Source organism: Chenopodium album, chromosome 20 (genome assembly GCF_948465745.1).
Source record: "Chenopodium album chromosome 20, dcCheAlbu1.1, whole genome shotgun sequence".
NCBI classification, from domain to species: domain Eukaryota; kingdom Viridiplantae; phylum Streptophyta; class Magnoliopsida; order Caryophyllales; family Amaranthaceae; genus Chenopodium; species Chenopodium album.
This window is the reverse complement of record NC_137853.1, coordinates 14,214,419-14,232,760: the sequence shown is the minus strand read 5'-3', so window position 1 is coordinate 14,232,760 and position 18,342 is coordinate 14,214,419. Positions and strand designations below refer to the sequence as shown.

At 33.5% G+C, this 18,342-nt stretch overlaps 2 protein-coding genes across 3 annotated transcripts in view; one reads left to right on the top strand and one right to left on the bottom strand.

Annotated features, from left to right (window-relative positions):
• Positions 1-13,450, top strand: part of LOC145597464 (protein SHOOT GRAVITROPISM 6-like) — a 38,821-nt gene extending 25,371 nt beyond the window's left edge. For both annotated transcript variants that reach the window (XM_081653641.1, XM_081653642.1), the window contains 20 exons: positions 414-523; positions 625-753; positions 840-914; positions 2,128-2,261; positions 2,353-2,425; positions 2,533-2,664; positions 3,960-4,141; positions 4,222-4,344; positions 4,455-4,515; positions 4,622-4,717; positions 5,062-5,162; positions 6,852-6,957; positions 7,837-7,950; positions 8,050-8,124; positions 10,364-10,462; positions 10,590-10,661; positions 10,806-10,891; positions 10,971-11,064; positions 11,480-11,587; positions 12,760-13,450. In XM_081653641.1, coding sequence (XP_081509767.1) covers positions 414-523; positions 625-753; positions 840-914; positions 2,128-2,261; positions 2,353-2,425; positions 2,533-2,664; positions 3,960-4,141; positions 4,222-4,344; positions 4,455-4,515; positions 4,622-4,717; positions 5,062-5,162; positions 6,852-6,957; positions 7,837-7,950; positions 8,050-8,124; positions 10,364-10,462; positions 10,590-10,661; positions 10,806-10,891; positions 10,971-11,064; positions 11,480-11,587; positions 12,760-12,918 — 2,129 coding nt within the window. In that variant the 3' untranslated portion in view covers positions 12,919-13,450. The remainder of the gene's footprint in view (positions 1-413; positions 524-624; positions 754-839; positions 915-2,127; positions 2,262-2,352; positions 2,426-2,532; positions 2,665-3,959; positions 4,142-4,221; positions 4,345-4,454; positions 4,516-4,621; positions 4,718-5,061; positions 5,163-6,851; positions 6,958-7,836; positions 7,951-8,049; positions 8,125-10,363; positions 10,463-10,589; positions 10,662-10,805; positions 10,892-10,970; positions 11,065-11,479; positions 11,588-12,759) is intronic.
• Positions 13,451-14,411: 961 nt separating this feature from the next.
• On the bottom strand, positions 14,412-16,226 carry LOC145596841 (UDP-glycosyltransferase 73C2-like). Its single transcript, XM_081653033.1, has one exon. It carries the CDS (start codon positions 16,224-16,226, stop codon positions 14,718-14,720), a length of 1,509 nt encoding a protein of 502 aa, XP_081509159.1. The 3' UTR covers positions 14,412-14,717.
• Positions 16,227-18,342: the final 2,116 nt, after the last annotated feature.

Genomic DNA, 18,342 nt, shown 5'->3' with positions numbered 1-18,342 from the left:
CTCAACTCCTCAAGTTTTTATTTAGTCTTTTTATAGCCACCCTTTTAACATTTTCTGCTATGTTATGGTTCAAGTTCCTATTTAAATTGCTAGTTTGAACCCAAAAACGAAGTATATAATTAATTAAGCTACTAATCTAGTCATCTTTATAACTAAATGTGTACTGTCAAAAAAATAACTAAAATGTGTAACTGAACAATAAAATTAGTGGTAAAGTTGGATTATTTAATTACAGATTTAACAAATAAAATCAACAATAAATTGCTAAAATGTGGGCTATGAGAAGATGAAGTATGACTGTGGCAAGTGATTAAATATTCGTTCAAAAATCATCTATGTTACTGTCCTTTATAGAGTAATTGGTTTATTTGTATTCATTGACAATAATGCCTGTGCTTTGGATTTATTATCAGCTGCTTTTGTACTTCCTAGTCGTGAGGCCTTATGTCTTGGAGATAGGGTCATGTTGTACCTTCCACGATGTGCAGATACTAATGCTGAAGTCAGAAAAGTTTCATCGCAGGTTGTTAGCATCTTGGTGAATCATTCTTTATGTCACACCTATATTTGTTCTGAAGGTGAAGCTCATATTAACTTGATTGTTGGCTTTCGTATCCTGAACAGATTATTGATCTCTTCTTCAGCATAGCCCTTTTACTTCCAAGGCCTACAAATTCCAACTTAAATGGAAATGTGGAAATGTTTTATGGTGCCTTGTCCTCTTTGGAGGATGTTATAGCAATGTTGAAAAGTGTGAGTTTTTTTCAATTTGCATCTATTTATCATATTAACATTTCTATGAATCATGATCCTTTATATCATCTCAAATCATTCAACAGGATGCTTCTATTGATCCCTCTGAAGTTTTCAACAGGGTTATTTCGTCTATTTGCATATTGTTGACAAAGGATGAGGTAAGTACTTGACTTAATTTAAGAGTTATTTTTTTTCCTCTTTTGTTTTAGAATATGAAATTTCTATGAGCAAGAAGCTAATGGAAAAATTTATGCAAATAAAATAGTGCTTTAGTCAAAGAAATAATACAATAGTAACAAACAAAAAGGAAAAAATTACTTAGTAACTCTCCATATCTCTTTTGCACAGTTTTAGGAGAGAAGTTGTAATGAGGGTATTGTTGACTAATCTATTACTCTATACTAAATTGAATTTTTTTTTTTTTGGAGGGAAAATTTCCCTCCTAAAACTCTACCATTTTTTTTTTTTTTTTTTATAAGAAAAAAAAAATTTAATGTTTTTAAAGCATTATTTTTCCTAGGAAATTCATTATTTATTTTTATTGAAGACTATTATTATAATAGACTATTGTGTTATACTTCATATTTCTCAAGAATTTTCTATATTTTATTTATCAATAATTTAAAAACCCGAGCACGGCTTGGGTATTATGTAGTATTTTATAAAATCGAATGGTTGTAGGATCGTAGGAATAGTTTATTGTTTAAAGAGAACTAAGACTAATATATTGGGGTCAGAGAAGTTTTGTTGATCAAAATTGAATAAAAAAAGAAATCAGTGGATGATAAACCCCACCCAAATAAGAAATGGGCCTTTTACTTATGCACAAGATTTTTGGTACAATTGGGCTTTATTTTGAGACGGAGAATGTATCGTTCTTGCATTTTGAGAAACACTTACATGGCCAACTACCCTGGCTTCTTTTAAATAGGTATAATGGACAAGGATCAAGAAACTTCATATTTTTTTAGTGAACCATATATGCTTTCACCTGTTCATCTTAGATTTTCTTTGCAAGTTTGCAATCAGTACTCGTATTTCTGGGGCCAAGGAGATATATTCTATCCCAGTAAAGAGAAAATGGTTCTACTCTAGGCTGTTCAAGAAGTTAGCATGTACCCATTCATGTGGTACAATTAATTGTTGGGTGTTGTGAGTTGATCCTTATACTGCCTCTGAATGATTTATTGATAATTGATCTGGAGCAATTTCCTAATTACTGTAGTATATTCTCTGATGGTTGTATTTGTATTAAGTGGGTTGCACAACTCGCACTGGTATAGGCTAATTTTTTTGAAATAAATTGCCTCTGTTCAATGGAAATTGCAAATAATCTCAACTTGTGGTTCTGAAATCTGAATACACTCTCAGCTTGTTGCTGCATTGCATGGTTGCACAACTGCTATATGTGACAAAATCAGGCAATCAGCTGAAGGTTCTATCCAAGCCGTAACTGAATTTGTAATGAAGAGGAAGAGTGAGCTCAATGAATCTGATGTTTCAAGGTTTCATCTTTATTTGAAATTATTAAATCTCTTTATTGTTTCCTTTGAATGGAGATTGAGTTCTCTTATTCTTTCAATGTATCTCCTACAGGACAACACAATCCCTTCTCTCTGCGGTAGGCCATGTGACTGAAAAATATTTGCGGCAGGAAACTCTTGGTGCTGTATCCTTTTTTACTTGTTACAAAAAATTTGCTTAGTCACATAGCTGTGCAAATTATGCGACAGTTATTAGGTATTTTTGTAAATTTTTTTCCTTAATTATGGAAAGATATCTTCTCTTGCAGAAAACACAAGTTCAAAAGTTGTTTTTGATGAAGTGTTGGCTACAGCTGGAAGGGATATTGTCACAAAAGACATATCTAGATTACGTGGTGGCTGGCCAATGCAAGATGCATTTTGTGTGAGTACTAATGGGTGTTCATTGATTATGTGATGATGTAGTTGTTCTGCTCATCATCTTGATTTAGTATTTCAGATCTTGCTTCTAAGAGTTCTATCCTTCGACTAAATAAGAACTCATCTTATCTTGAAAAGAAAAAGGAAACCGAGTGTGTTGTTTTTAATTGGAGTGACACTTTATGGGATGTTACATTTTTTTTTATTTAAATTATCAGATGTTGATTAATATATTTGCTATACAATGAATGGAAAAATGAATTACGTCGGGCGTCGCCTAACATTGTGCATAGATATCTATAATTTCTGTATTTGTGCTTATCGTATATTTTTTAATCTATATTAAAAAATCTATGACAAACACTTCTTGTTCTTAGGTATGATATATGGAACTTTTAAATTTATTATGTTCATTAAGTTTTTTATTGTTCAATAAAACTCTCTTCAAAGGGGAAACTTATTGGTTCTTCAACCCTGTTTGTTTGTTTTCGATAATTTTTAAGCTCGCTCTTTAATAAGCTTTGTTCCTTTTGCTATGTAAAAGAGATAGACCCTAATGCTTAAGGTGAGACAGAGATATATAAAAAATGTAAATTGCTAAAGGCAAGGGACATAGGCATGCTTGCTGTCAGTTTGTGGGAAGTGTGGATTGGACAATATGGAGGTATCAGGGATATGGGATCATGGAGCGCTGTTAATATAATATATAGATGGTGACGATAGATCTACTTTGGAGATTCCATTGTCAAGGGGAACAATTCCTAGATCTAATCTATATATTGAACTTTCATTAAAAGTTGAATAAATATGGATCTACCACTATTAAAAGACACATTTCTCCCACATCTGCCTCTATAGTTAGGTAGAAGGAGAGGGCTTGCACAAAGAAGAGTAGGTAGGTTGTGGCCACCAGTCTCCTGAACTTATGCTGTATGCGTATTTTTGCTCTTTCAGGTTATGTTGAAGTTTGAAGTTGGAATTTAAGGATATTATGTTTCTGCAAAGTTCATGCTAATATATTACTTAACCGATTTTCTTATTTTATTTTTTATTGTTTTTCTAAGTGTATTTTGATTAAGAGTAGCAGGGAGCACAATAACAGAAAACATGTTGATTAATAACAAAAACAGATAGTATATTAGCCCAATTCCGCCTCCACTGAGTAACTCTTAAATTCCCCTGTTGCCTTAAACTCACAATGAAGCTAATGAGTTATTGTCATGTGAATATCTGTTTCTGTCATTCCATGTTTCTTCGTCTCCTTAACTTTGCTAAGTCTCTACAAATACTCTGTTGCAGGCTTTTTCTCAGCATAGTGTGCTTTCATATTTGTTTTTGGAGCATGTCATATCAGTCCTAAGTCACACTCCTATCAATAGACTTTTACCTGAGAAAGGAGATGGCTCAAGTCATGGTGCTAGCCACTATTGTGAGAATGAGATATTGCAAGCATCTATATTTGCTCTAACAGCCTTCTTCAGGTAAAGTATGGCATAACAAATCAATAAAGCCACAAATAGTAATGTATGATGACAATAACAGCAATGGAGTATCCTTGCAGGGGTGGTGGAAAAGTTGGAAAGAAGGCTGTTCAACAGAGTTATGCTACTGTCCTTGCAGCACTTACTCTTCAGCTTGGAAGCTGTCATGGTCTTGCTAGTTCAGGTCAACCTGAACCTTTACGGTAAAGTCCTGTATGACATTTGCTACTGCTGATGTTGGCTAGGTAGGAAAGTTGTTTACTTGGATATGTCTCTTCACCGTCAATTTCAGTTCCTCTTTATAATTTTGCAGAGCTCTGTTGATTGCATTTCAAGCATTCTGTGAATGTGTGGGAGATCTTGAAATGGGAAAGGTTTGTCAATGTTTTAATTATTTTTTGGTTGACCATCTCAATCTTCATATAAGAATTTTACAACATTAGATTTTGGTAGAAGAATTATATTATTGCTATGTATCAGATCTTAGCAAGAGATGGAGAGCAAAGTCAGAATGAGAAGTGGGTGAGTCTTATTGGAGACATAGCAAGTTGTGTATCTATAAAGAGACCAAAGGAGGTAATATGATAAACTAGGAAGCAATTACATCTTCTGTTCTGCATCTTTTCTTCAGAATGGCAGTCGAAGTCTATTTAGCAGCTGTAATATGAAAATTTATAAGCATCATTTGTTGTTGTAGTTGTTGTTACTGCATTTATTGTGATGAATGGAGAATAATGAATTTATAATTAAAAATGTCAAAATTACTTATGTCACCATTTTAGTACTCTGTAAATGAAAAGGGTGAGTCATGGTGTCAGTATTGATAAAAGTAATTTTGACATGCCACTAAGTCACTAACTAGTTACCTTTTGTGATGATTTCATGACTGTAAACTTCTATTTTCTGCTTGACTGCCACAGGTTCCAGCTATTTGTTCAATCCTAAGCATATCCTTAAATGAACACCAAAATTTCCAAAGGGAGGCTGCAGCTGCCTCATTGTCTGAATTTGTTCGCTTTAGGTATGACGTGATTAACATCCTTTGCTTTTCATTTATGATAAATAGTTTTATTAAGAAAGGCATAGTTGTTTTTCTGTCATTCAGATTAATGTAGTGCCAATGTATTTTCATGTTCTCTATTTCAATATTCATAAAGCTACTGTAACTACTGTCGTGTATTAGAGATAAGTGAGCTAGTGAGTTGTGATTGTCTCTGAGCCAATATCCCAGAGTGTTTAGTGATTCTACTGGAGAGTGTATACAAATGATGGATTCTACAGGGTGTATATTTAACTCTTGCAATAGGCAAAATGTCAAACCCATGTCCATCACTGATTTTTTAATTGTTATTGGAAGACATCAATCTAGAGCAAGTCAAAACTTAAAACTTCGGTAGCTCTGGTAGAGATATTCAATAACTACTTTACTAGAATTAGTTACTGGTGCTTGAAACTATATATGCATGGTGTTATGTTTTGAAAGGAAATCATTTACAATAGAAGGTATTTCAGCATTAGCATGCATATTGTCATACAAGTAGATGTTTGATAATGAAAGTATGTATGAAGCCAAATTCTATCGGTTACTACCCCTTTCTGAGTGGAAGTGTGTCAGTATATGGTCCTGTAAGCTTGTATGAGATACTCAGATCTGACTTGATGACAGTATACACCGCTTCTTCTGACTATGAGGACCAGGTCATAGAGGCCACTTTACGGGCAATTTTTGTTGTTCTTTATAATAATATGCTTCTGACATTAGTCACATGAATCTGAAGTCTGAACTATCTCTGGAGAAGTTGAAAGATCACTGAACTATATGTTTTAAATTCTATTTATTGCATTTGAACAAGTTTATGTTGGTGGAATCTTTAAAATACAATGGCTGATTAATTATGTGGACTATGTTAGTATACACTCTATCTACATGGTACCCTATTTCTTTGGTTTTTTATTTATTTATTTATTTTTTTTTTGTTTTTTTTTTGTTTTTTTTTTGTTTTTTTTTTTGACAGTTCTTTGGTTTTTGTTTCTGAATTGAGAGTTAGTGACAGATGAAGTAATAATTTTAATTATTGATATAGCTAGACCCCCTGAACTGATTGTGCTTTCCTAGGGAAAATCTATACCCGAAATTAGGAAATTTTGTCATTACCAAACCTCAATGCATGCGACCTAAATTTAGAATTACCTTTTTTCTTTATAATTGGCATTTTAATCTCAAATATTTGTGTTTTTATGATTGAAAGTGTGGCAATCAATCATACTCCCTTTGTTCTTTTAAGTGCTTATTTACTACCAAGACATAAATTTGATGCATTTAGAGGGAATTTGGCTCGTCTTTCTTTTGAATTAACAATGAGTGTCTTAACTAGCAGAGGGAAATAGAAGAAAAAGTTCAGAAGGGGGAAGACCTTTAAGGATCACCAAGCAATGTGAAAAATTGTTTTATTAAAGATTTTGTAAGCCTTGTGGATGTTTTGAGTGATTTATGTGAAAATATAGGGAATATCGAACCTTCTTATTCAAAGTAAAAGATGATGTAGCTTCTAAGATCCACAAATGACGTTCAAACCGTAGAGCAAAAATTTCCATAAAATCATTGCACAACAGTAACTTTTTTCCCTAAACCCCCTCTGTCCCCAATGGTCAACCTTGGATGAGATTTTCATTCCCCACTAATGCAGTTACTTTTCCTCTATCGTTGTAGTGACGGATATGATTGCTTGTTAGAGCAGATGGTTGAAACCTTATGTCGCCACGTATCTGATGACTCTGCAACTATAAGACGGCTTTGTCTTAGAGGACTCGTTCAGGTATCATAATAAATTTGATTCTCTTTGCTTATTTATATGTACATGTATTGTGTAGGAGAAGAATTACTGTCAGACGTCTGCCTTATAGGACTTGACAAAACTGACATTGGTCTATTTTCACGCAAATATGATAATCAAACCTTATGATTAAACAATTCCTTCCAAAAAAGAAAAAAACCTTATGATTAAACAACTATTTGGGGGGAAATAAAACCTTGAGATGAAACTTGATCCTCACTGTATACAACCAAAATGGATCTAAAATCCATTTTGAAGTTTCCATTCTATCTACCTACTTTGTATAGCTTCAGTTTTGATATTGCATTATTAATTTATTATCATCTGTCTGAGGATGAAAATAAAAATATTTAGGACTATTATGAGTCTCGTGACAATTAAGCCAAATAATACTGATCTATTCTGAAAAAGCACAAAGCCTCAAACCTATCCTACATTAACCTAATAGTTTATTGCTCGATTCTGATTCAACTTGTATCTTATCCAACTTGCAAAATAACATGCAAAATCTTAAACCTAAATTAAACATGAATGAGAATTAAAGCAACGTCAAACTAACGTAAAATTATACCTAATGGTGACTTATACTTAATTTCTGGGTTTGTTACTGGCAAATGAGGTTACTGATTCTCTTTTAAGATTGTATTGTTGCATGTGTGGCTGTATGGTCTGATACATTTTATCAGACTTCTACTGTCTAGAGTGTGTATCGGGCAGGATTCTTTGTGCATTTAATAAAATGCTTGAAGCATTGACGCACTTGTTCCCAGTTTTTGATACTTGTGTATGTGTAGTAGGTATTTGTACTTTAATCTAGCAGTCTTTTGTCTCACTTCCAAGGGTCATATTGTCTGATTGCAGATGCCTTCTACTCATATTAGCCAATATGCAACCCAAGTGCTTGGCGTGATACTAGCTTTGCTAGAAGATTCTGATGAATTGGTGCAACTTACTGCTGTGTCATGTTTGATCATGGTGATTCCATTAAATCTATTCAATATATATTCCTTGAGTTTGCATGTAACCTGTCTTTTATTCACCCTTTTTGATTTTTTCTACTCTATATTTTATAAGGTACTTGACTCATCACCCCATGAAGCTGTGGAGCCAGTTCTTTTTAATCTTGCTGTACGAGTTCGCAACCTTCAAGTGAGTCCCCATGTCTTAGTACTTCGATAATGCTTTATCAGACACTCAAATATGTACCCATATCAGATACTCATACCCGTGTAACATAGGTCTTAATCAATTTGGTGTCTATTTATGAATTTGCCGGTAAAAATGGTGGTGCATCGTACATACTCCTTTTCTTGATTTCCCCTTTTTTTTATAACACTCATTATTAGTGCTTACAAGGTGATTTGAGTTAAAATCCTCTGACTCTCCCCTTATTTTTCCTGTAAAAATTAAGACCCAAGTTTTTGCCCACTCAATAAGAGTAAAACAATTATATTTTTACTTAATTTTACGATCATTCAACGTGATTAATAAGACGGCTTAGCAAATAATGAATGTTATAAAATGGAAAAACTTGAAAAAATATTTTGATAGGTAAAAAGAGTGTCCTACCCTTTCCTCACTAGTTAACCCGACTTGAGTTAAAGGGCTAGACACTTTTTAAGAGTGGGTTGGAGTAAGGGGATCCTTCCCCAATTACCCCTAGTAGAGATTGAACCCGATGAAGTTGGAAGGTGCTCTCTTTTCCAGTTGGCCAAACTTAGTTTGGTAAGAAAAAAAATCAAAATATAGATGAAGATAATTTTTTTTTTTAAAAAAAAAGTCCTATATGGAATCTAATTGTTCCCAATGCAATTTGTAATTAAAATATCTGCTATGTATTGCACAAAAATATAAAGGTTAAAAGTTATACATCTGGAAACTAAAACTTGAAACAAATCTAACAAGATCCCACGTGATTATGTCCAAGTAAATATTTATTCTTAAATTTCTACTCCCTCTATTTCGTATTATTCTTCTTACTTTGACCAACAAAGGATATTATACATGAAAAACAATATGAAACAAAAGGAGTAGATTTCATTTGCATTGGAGTCTCCCAAAGATTGTAAATAGGATAATACAAAAAGAATGAAGGGAGTATTACGTACATATAAAAAGTATCAGATAAGAATAATAAAATGGAAGTGTTTGGAAGTTTTGCAATATTGCATTTAATGTGCATGGAAATGTTTATAATCATAACTTCATAAGTGTATTTTGGAAGATTAAAATAGTGGATAAACTTATCTAGGTTAGAAAAGAATAATTTAGGAAGAACCTCATACAGATAAAGATGATTCAGCGACTTTTGTTTTATATTTCCTCATTGCACCATTTGTAATTTCATGCTTGTCGATGCATTACTTTGATGATTAATTTCTTTAATTATAATTTAATAAGAATAATAAAAAGTTAATATTTGAAACGTAGATATTGAGATGAATCTGACTAGATCCCACATAACTATATTTTATTCACAAATAATCTGAAAATATGGTCAAAGGCTATTGTATGAATAGTTTAAAAGTCGTGCAATTAAATTTTATTTAAAAAAAAAAAAAAAAAAAAGAAGAAAGTATTAGTAATACATGGTAATGGTAATGGACTTTTGGGAATGGTGGTAGTATACTTATAATTGATTCACAGAATCCCTTTGTTGTGAATAAGGTAAAAAGAGAATTTAAGACATCCCTCAAAAGTCAAATGTGTGTTTAATTGATGTCAAATGAGTTTTTAATAGAAAATCAAATGAGTGTCATAATGAAAGATTAACACATCTATCAACTTGAATTTTTCAATGAACTGGGTGAAAAAATTGAAGTTGCTGCAAGTTGATATATATGTTTGTCAAACACATACTTGTAGCCCTCAATGACTTTTTTTTTTTTTTTTTTCATTCGTCCATTGAATCATGAGTCATTAGAATCTAACTGTTATTTTGTGTGTTACATTTGAGTATTTGACCAACACATAGTTTTAGGAGGGTTTAATTTAATTTATAATTATAAAATGCAAGTGTGATATTAGGGATATTAAAGAATTACAGGAAAACATAGGGATAAATGGCCACAATTAACTTGTATTAGTTATTTATTTTTATGCCAAATTGTTTATACCCACTTTTGTCAATTATCACCCTACGTCCCTACTACATTGTCCCCATAAAACTATTTGAAAAATTGAATGGGGGAAGTATGCCAAATTGGTTCTTACCCCCATTTCATACCACATATACCAAGTTTGTTAAGAACTCTATTTTATTTATGTCGATATTATTATTTGGCCATATGCCTTTTGGTCTGTATCTGTTTGAATCAAGCACTTGTAAAACAGAAATTTCATTATCTTTATGTTGCCTTTCATGAGTGTTGTCAATATCTTTAAACAGGTTTGCATGAACACAAAGATCAGAGCCAAGTCTATTGCTGCTTTTGGGGAACTGAGCAACTTTGCAGCTGGGACACAGCGTGACGCCTTCTTAGAGCAGGTTTTTCTTTCTTTTTTTTCCTTGGTCCCAACTTTTTATTTTTAACTGCATTATGCTTGCTGAATTAAGGTACTAAGCTAGCGTTGCTGCACTATCATGACTTATTTTGTTTGTGCGTTGGTCACAGGTACATGCTGTTTTACCACGTCTTGTTTTGCATCTTCATGATGATGATGTCAGCAATCGTGAGGCTTGCAGGGTATATCATAACTGCCCTTAATCTATTCTCTTGCTCTTCCATTATCCTAATATCCCCTTCTCAGTTGCCCTTGCATCTGTGTGCTATCTACACTCTTAATTACTTTTGGTGAAAGAATAAACACATTGGTGTTATTTTTGGCAGAAATCTCTCAAGCAAATTGTGTCATTTATGGATGTGCAAGGAACTTCTACTCTTCTGACTACCCATTATTTTCATTCTGATCATCGGTATGATTTTGTTACCAAGAGCTCTAGTTGATAATGAGCTTTTTTGCTTTGTTATTATTCATATCATATCTTTTTACAGAAGTGACTATGAAGATTTTGTCAAAGACTTGACAAAGCATTTTTCTCAAAATATGGCTTCTAGGATAGGAACTTACTTGGCTTCAGCTATTCAGGTAGGATCTTGCTCAGAAATTACTTCATACCTATGTTGAACCAAAATCATTTGTATGAGGAATAGATTTTGCTGTATTAGATTGCTGCTAATATGCTTTTGTTTTAATTTATGTTCCTTTTGCTATTTGTTTCTTGATCTTAATACACATAGGCAAAAGTGAAAACTGTTAAACAAAGGAAAATTGTGAGTGGTGCATGTGTGTGCATGAGTGGGTATGTGCGTATGCATGACCGTTTGCATTACTGTGTTTGAGAGAGAGAGAGATTTTCAACGAAATTTGGCTCTGAGGCATATATCATCTTGTTATTTCTCCTAGACTTTGTGAAGTAGTCTAATTAATAATCATTTTTTTGTTGATCCATAGTAGAGCTTCTAAGAACACGAGGTCTAATGATATTCCCTCTATAATGCAGGCGTTTGATGCTCCTTGGCCTATAATTCAGGCTAATGCTATGTATTTCTGCAGTAGTATGCTCTCACAGACAGATGATCAACGAATTTTGGCTCTTTATTACTCACAGGTTATTTCCGAACCAATGGCTAGGGAGTACATCCAGTATGATACTCTACAAATTCTGAAGTATATTGATAGTGTTTGGGGATTCTTTACATATATATTGCCTTATTTTAAGAATATTTTGTGCATCCCTTGCTGAGGACTGAATGCTACCTAGCCTATTACTCCCTCTGTTCTCAAGTATAGTCCTATGAAATTCCGTTAACCCACATAACTCATTGAACCCATGTGATGTGGGCCCTACCTCTAACTATCCCAGTGTCACTCTCTTTCTTCTTATTCTATGTGATGTGAGGCCCTCCACTAAATCTTTCTCTATTAATCTATTTTTTTATTCTAAATTTTCTATGACCTACTATGTATTCTGGATAATGTGCCCCTACCTAAGAGGACAACAATTGAAGACGGGGGTGTCTTAGATTGCACTCTCAATCTCTTGAGCAGCATGTTCTTCATAATCCCAAAACCATAGCATACGAGAAGATGAAATTACGCAAATAAATTATGAAAATGGACAAAATTTTACATAATGTTGAAATGAAAACATGTTATTATGAACAAGACATAACATGACGATTAATACTTCATCTCTCGTTTTTACTTGACCTAATTTGACTTTTGCACTATTTACAATTTTACACACACTTTTTGACAGTCTTTTGTGATGTATGTGTAAAAAATAGTATAGTCCTGTGAGATCTTGTTCAATCATCTCAATAAATCCTATCCTAATATCTATTATTTAATTTACTCATTACAAAAGAAAGATATTGGTGGTTAGATTTATGCATTAGCAAGCATGATAAATGAACAAGTCAAGTAAAAAAGAATGGAGAAGTAAAAATAACATCATCATGAAATGAAAATAATGCTTTTTTTTTCGTTCACTAATATTTTCCAACGTATGTTATTTTAGTTTATTTTAATGTTATTTTCAAATCTATGTCTTAATATTTTTGTTCAGCATATGTTATTCTTTTCTGAAATCTGGGAGCTGAAAGAACATGATGCTTCTGGGTACACCTAAAAGGGCTAAAACACTGTGCAACCCTAACAACCACTGCATGGTGTGTCCAGAAAACATCATCCAGACATCCAGTTTGCTATTTTTATTAAAAATTATATTTGGACCCCTAGCATGATTTAGACAGTATCCTAAGTTATAGAACTGTGCAGGTATTTGACATGCTGGTCAGCAAAATGAGTCACTCAACTGACGCTATTGTCCGAGCAGCGTGTTCCTCATCATTGGGAATCTTACTTAAATCTAGCTATTCACTTTCTTGGAGATCAGCTCGACTTGACCAGGCAGAGTCAAATCGGAAAGGCCCTTAAAAATGTTATAGTATCTGCATATCGAAGAAATATTGGGATAGGCTTGCGAGGTTTCACACCTAGTGTCTTATAAGTCAAAGCATCTTTACAAAGTCGCTCACGAGTCACAAGGAATGTTTGTACCGCTTTTGTTGGTGAAGCTCATCTTGATGCACTTCAACTTTGGAGGAAAAGTAGCTCTTGTGTCTGTAGTCATGCTCAGTTAATTGTTGCCTATTCTCATATAGTGAGCAAAATGTACAGAAATTGGTCGCATACTAACCACAGAGGAAGGTGACATGTAATTTTGTAAATGACCATGTGTACATTTTTTATTTTAAGGCAGAGATTATGGCTTGGGGTGTAACCTCTGCTTTCTTTATGTTCATATGAATCTATTTACAGTTGAGTTATCAAAAACAGTGCCTTTCACACTTGTACAGTAATAGCAATTAACATGTTAAGATTTGCTGTCTGTTGTATTAGTGCAATTCAATTGCTGTGCAGTGTACACCACATATTTTCCATTACAATGTGATCCTTCCTTTTTTCACTCCTTTCTGTTGTTAATATATTTACTTGACAATGTTCTTCCTTTTTGACAATTCAAGTGCTGATGGGCAGCTTTTGCGACTTTACTGACATCGAAGTTTAATTACATTTTACGCAGTCTGTTGTATTAACAGGTGCGCAGTGCTCCTGAAGGACATGGTGAAGCGTTTATGCACGTACAAAAGCTGATGAATGCCTTTTCTAAACGCAGTGGACAACATACTAGTATTGCTCTCGGCCTATGTTGTCTTTCCGGGGCATTGTGGGTCGTTGTGGTCCCAAACGGTCAATGGTAAGACACTTTGCTATATACTTCACCAATTTTGTTGAAACCTTTTACTTGCACGTCTAGAATCTTTACTTGATTAATTTTTTGAAGTATTATAAGGCATGCATGACATTTGATTCCTTTGTTGGTTAGATTTATGTCATGTTTGATGGACAGTCTTTAAAATACAGTAATATTTAACTTTCATTTCTATAGTAACAAATTTGAATCCAATTTCCAAGGGCTTTTGACTAGACCAGCATCTCTACAATGCTAGAGTAGGGTATTGCAAATTGCATGCATTTTACATGCCCGAATTTGCTTAATAACCATGAAACAGGGATTCTGGTAAAGATTAGTAGCCATCAAGAAATAAAATTTGAGGCTAAAACAATCAAATCTTGTTTTGAAATACTTTGGAGCGTATTAGAAACTTAACCAGTCTTAACATTCTTCAACCCCTTTCTAACTTAACTTTGCTCTTTTTCTTTGCTTTAAGACTCACATTTTGTAAAGGGCTTTATTAAAGTACTATAACAGAAATTATTGTTCTCTTATAAATTGATTATAGGAGTAAACAAGAGGGATATATTCTAAAGTGTGAGATCAATTTAGTTGATAATAATGAAACATTGATTGTTAAGATGTGCATCTAGTTGATAATATCGATTACCTTATGTGATAAGATCTGCATCTATTAGGCTGACCTACCTTATGTGATAAACTACTCATGGAAGTTGACATAATTGCAATCCCAAGTTTGTCACCTTATAGTGCTTTCTTCCCTCTATAATGGCTTCTATATATGTTACATCTTAAGAAATTGACTGCTTAATTTCAGACATATAGCCTGTAATTATGTCTGAAGTTTAACTGAATACAGCAATCCGATCCAACAAGAAGAAAATAGGTCATACCAAGACTTAAGGTTAGTACTATGAACCAACCGCAATATAAAAACAAAACTACCAGCAGATGTGATTTTCTGTTAAATCATGCTTTAGTTTGTTTTGTTATTGACCTCCTCGCTTTGTTTCTCTATCTGTTGGATGACATCTTGGATCATTAACGTCAAATTTCTGTCAGAAGATCCGCCCTTTTCCACTGCTTTCTTAGCACTTTCTGCAAGCCTTGCAGCTCTCTCTCGCATCTCTTTACCTTCCTTTCCATCTTCCATCACTAAATCTATAGCATGCTTGACGTGCTCTTTATCTAGAGAGATTCCCCTTACCTCTTCACCTGGGTTCATCGTCGGGTTTTCCACCCTGGCACTTACACCAACCCTCAAAACTTCCACCACAAATTTCTCATTCAGAAATTGTTCGGAAAACAGAGGACAAGTAACCAACGGCAAACCAGTAGATATGCCTTCAAGAGTAGAATTCCAACCACAATGTGTTAAGAATCCGCCTACTGATGGATGAGACAGTATAAGCACTTGTGGTGCCCAACCTAGTATAACTAATCCTCTCCCTTCAACCCTTTTTCGGAAACCGTCTTCTTCTATCATTCTTTCCACCTCTTTTAGGTTATAACCTTCTCTCATAGCCAAGATAAAAGGCTTATTTGATGCTTCTAACCCGAAAGCAAGCTGCATAACTTGTGATGCAACAACGTTACAGAGGCTTCCAAGACAAGCATATATCACTGACCTAGGCTTATGTAAATCTAACCATTTCATGCATTTTTCAACGGTAAGTGCAGCTTTGTTACCTCTTTCTCCTTTATCCAACTCATCCTGATTGCAGAGCGAAACAGGCCCAACACACCATATAGTATTCTTCCCCTTTGCCTCCTTACATCTCTTCAAGTACTCTGATTCTAGCTCCTCAAATGAATTCACTACCACCCCAAACGCTGTCCTCTCCGCCTCTCGCATTTCCACCCTTAAAGGATCCCCTGCTTGGTGTACCGCATTCGGCACCTGAGTTCTGGTGAGCTCAATTCTATCAGGCAAACCAGGCACCGGGATGGGTTCACTGTCTGAGTTTACACTTGCAATCGCGTTGTAGGCAATCAAATTGTGCAAGCTGAGAAGAGAGCAGCACGATATCCCATTAAAAACTATCCTTGGGATGTTAAATTTTCTAGCAACTTCAGTCGTCCAAGTGAACCCGAAATCAGAAATTATGCAACTTGGTTTGGGTTGCAACTCTTTAAGCAACTTTTCCATAGGTTCTTGCAACTTAGCAGCAGCTTTAATAAAATTTATTGCATAGCCTAAAGAAGGAAGCATGTCCACATTTTCACATCCTTCCGGTAATCCGGCCTCTTGCCAAGGGAACTCAAGCTGAGATAGTCGAATATTCAGCCCGCTTTCAATAGAACGGTTTATGGTTGATTCGAAGCGGGCGGCATTCACTGGAGTGGTGACTATAGTGACTGCAACACCTTGCTTTGCTATCAACTTAGCCATGTCTATCTTTGGGATCATGTGGCCTGGTGCCATTAATGGAAACATCACAAAATGTAGCTGATTATGGTGGTGGTCAAAGTTTTTTAAAGCCATGCCTAGCTTTTTGCATGAAAAGATGGTTAGTTTGTATATTGTGAGGATGATTTGAATTCTGCTTGTTACGTGCAAGATTTTTATACTACTGTGAGTCCATTGAATATGAATTTAGTGACATGACATATGAACCTAACTAGTTTTATTTATATTATTATATTTATTTATTTAATCTTTAAAGGGTAAGCTTTAGAGCTTTGACATAAGCATACACATAAGCAAACGCAGCTCTTCTTTTTTCCTAAAAAAAAGTCCAAATAAATAAATACATAATTAAATGAATAGTTATAATAAACAAAAACAAAAATCTGTTTACCTTCAATACAGAGTTGAAAGCTTGTTCTTTTATTTATTCATTTCTTTCTTCTTGTCGGTGCTTACATTTATGTCTTATTCGCATGCATAGTATACACTTCCTTTGACTATTTCTTATTTATTACAGTTTGGCTTATTGCATTATTTTTGGAAAGATTTTTTTTTTTTTTTTTTATTAAGTTTTAAACAATCAAGCTTGTGTCAAAAAATAAATAAATAAATAAAAATAAAAATAACAATCAAGCTTTATACTCCGTAATAATGTTTACAGATAATTAATAATACTCCTACTGGTATTAATTATTAAATATTCCAATTTATGTAGCAAACAATATAATCAAATTATTGCAATTGTTAAACAATGGAGGAATTTTTTTTCCAAGAGAATTCGACATAATAAGATTAATATTTATTTCATTTTAAATTTTTCATATATGGCTCTGGAATTTAGTTGGTCCTGGATGGCTGGGCGGCTGACATCTTGATGTTGCCATATTATGAATTGGATATAGCGAAATTTGGGACGGAAGTAAACACATTGAATGTACATAGCAATTAGTATTATTGGTGGGCCAGAAAGCTAGCCATAGAACGAGGATTACTTCACCATCTTATATTTGAAGTAAAGTTTAAGTGTTAAGGAATTGAATCTTCAAAAATTTGGAATTTTGTTTGACATCTTCGTATATATTAAGGCGAAATATTTGTGTAAAACCGTCATCACTACAAAACATGTGATCATACCTTAGTTTCCGTCCCCTTAACCCAATTTACGTACAAGTAAGATGAATTTAAAATTTTTATTAAAATTGAAATACTACTATTATTACTGTTATCATTATCATTAGTTTTTCTTTTATGATAAGAAGAAGGCACTATATATTGAAACTTAAAAAAAGTTCAATTCGAACCGATTCAACGAGCAAGGCTCCTTAGAAGTAGTAGGAGAAAGGTAATTGATGAGTTCTCACTTCTAAAAAGTTCCCTAGTTTTATTTGTGTCCAAGTTCTAAAATATCTTGGTGAAACAACCGTAGTAAGATATTTAATTAAATTCTTGTTTATATTTAATATTATTTGTTGTTTTTACTTTATCATAGTGCTACATCCATCTTGTCAAAAAATAAAATAAAATAAATAAATAAATAAAAATAATAGTGGTACATCCATTTATAATGTATTTTCTTACAGTTCTTAATTTTGTTGGTTTATACTTTTAATGTTTTTAGCAAATCTACATTATTCACCATTTTCTAACATCAACTTCCATACTTGGAATCTCTCTTATTTTGTACATTTTTTCTTATAGTTACCTATCTTTTCAGACTCTCATTTGATTTAATTCTTATGCAAATAGTTAATATATAATCTATTTCAAAATCGGTTCTTTAAGTAGTTGAGTCTCATGTTTCAAATTTAGACTTCTTAGCAAAACTATGTTCCACATAAAACATAATCGCGTGGGTTTAATTGTATCGGGAACTTCAACCTAAAACCAACATAGAAGCCTTGAATTTTGCATGAAATAAGAGGACAGCCGAAGTAAATTTAAGTGGCACACAAATACAAGATAACTGATGCACTGCATTCAATCAATACAATTACAAATTTGAGGTCCACATGAAAAACCACCACAAAACTACACATAACTTTATGTATTGTTGATGTATACCAACCAATATCACATGGCTTCCGGTTGTTTTTTTTTTCTCATGCCTATCTTAATATACCATTGCATTTGCATTGTATTTGTACTTATTTGTTATTTTGTTACGACTTTTATTTTTTTTATTTATTTTCAG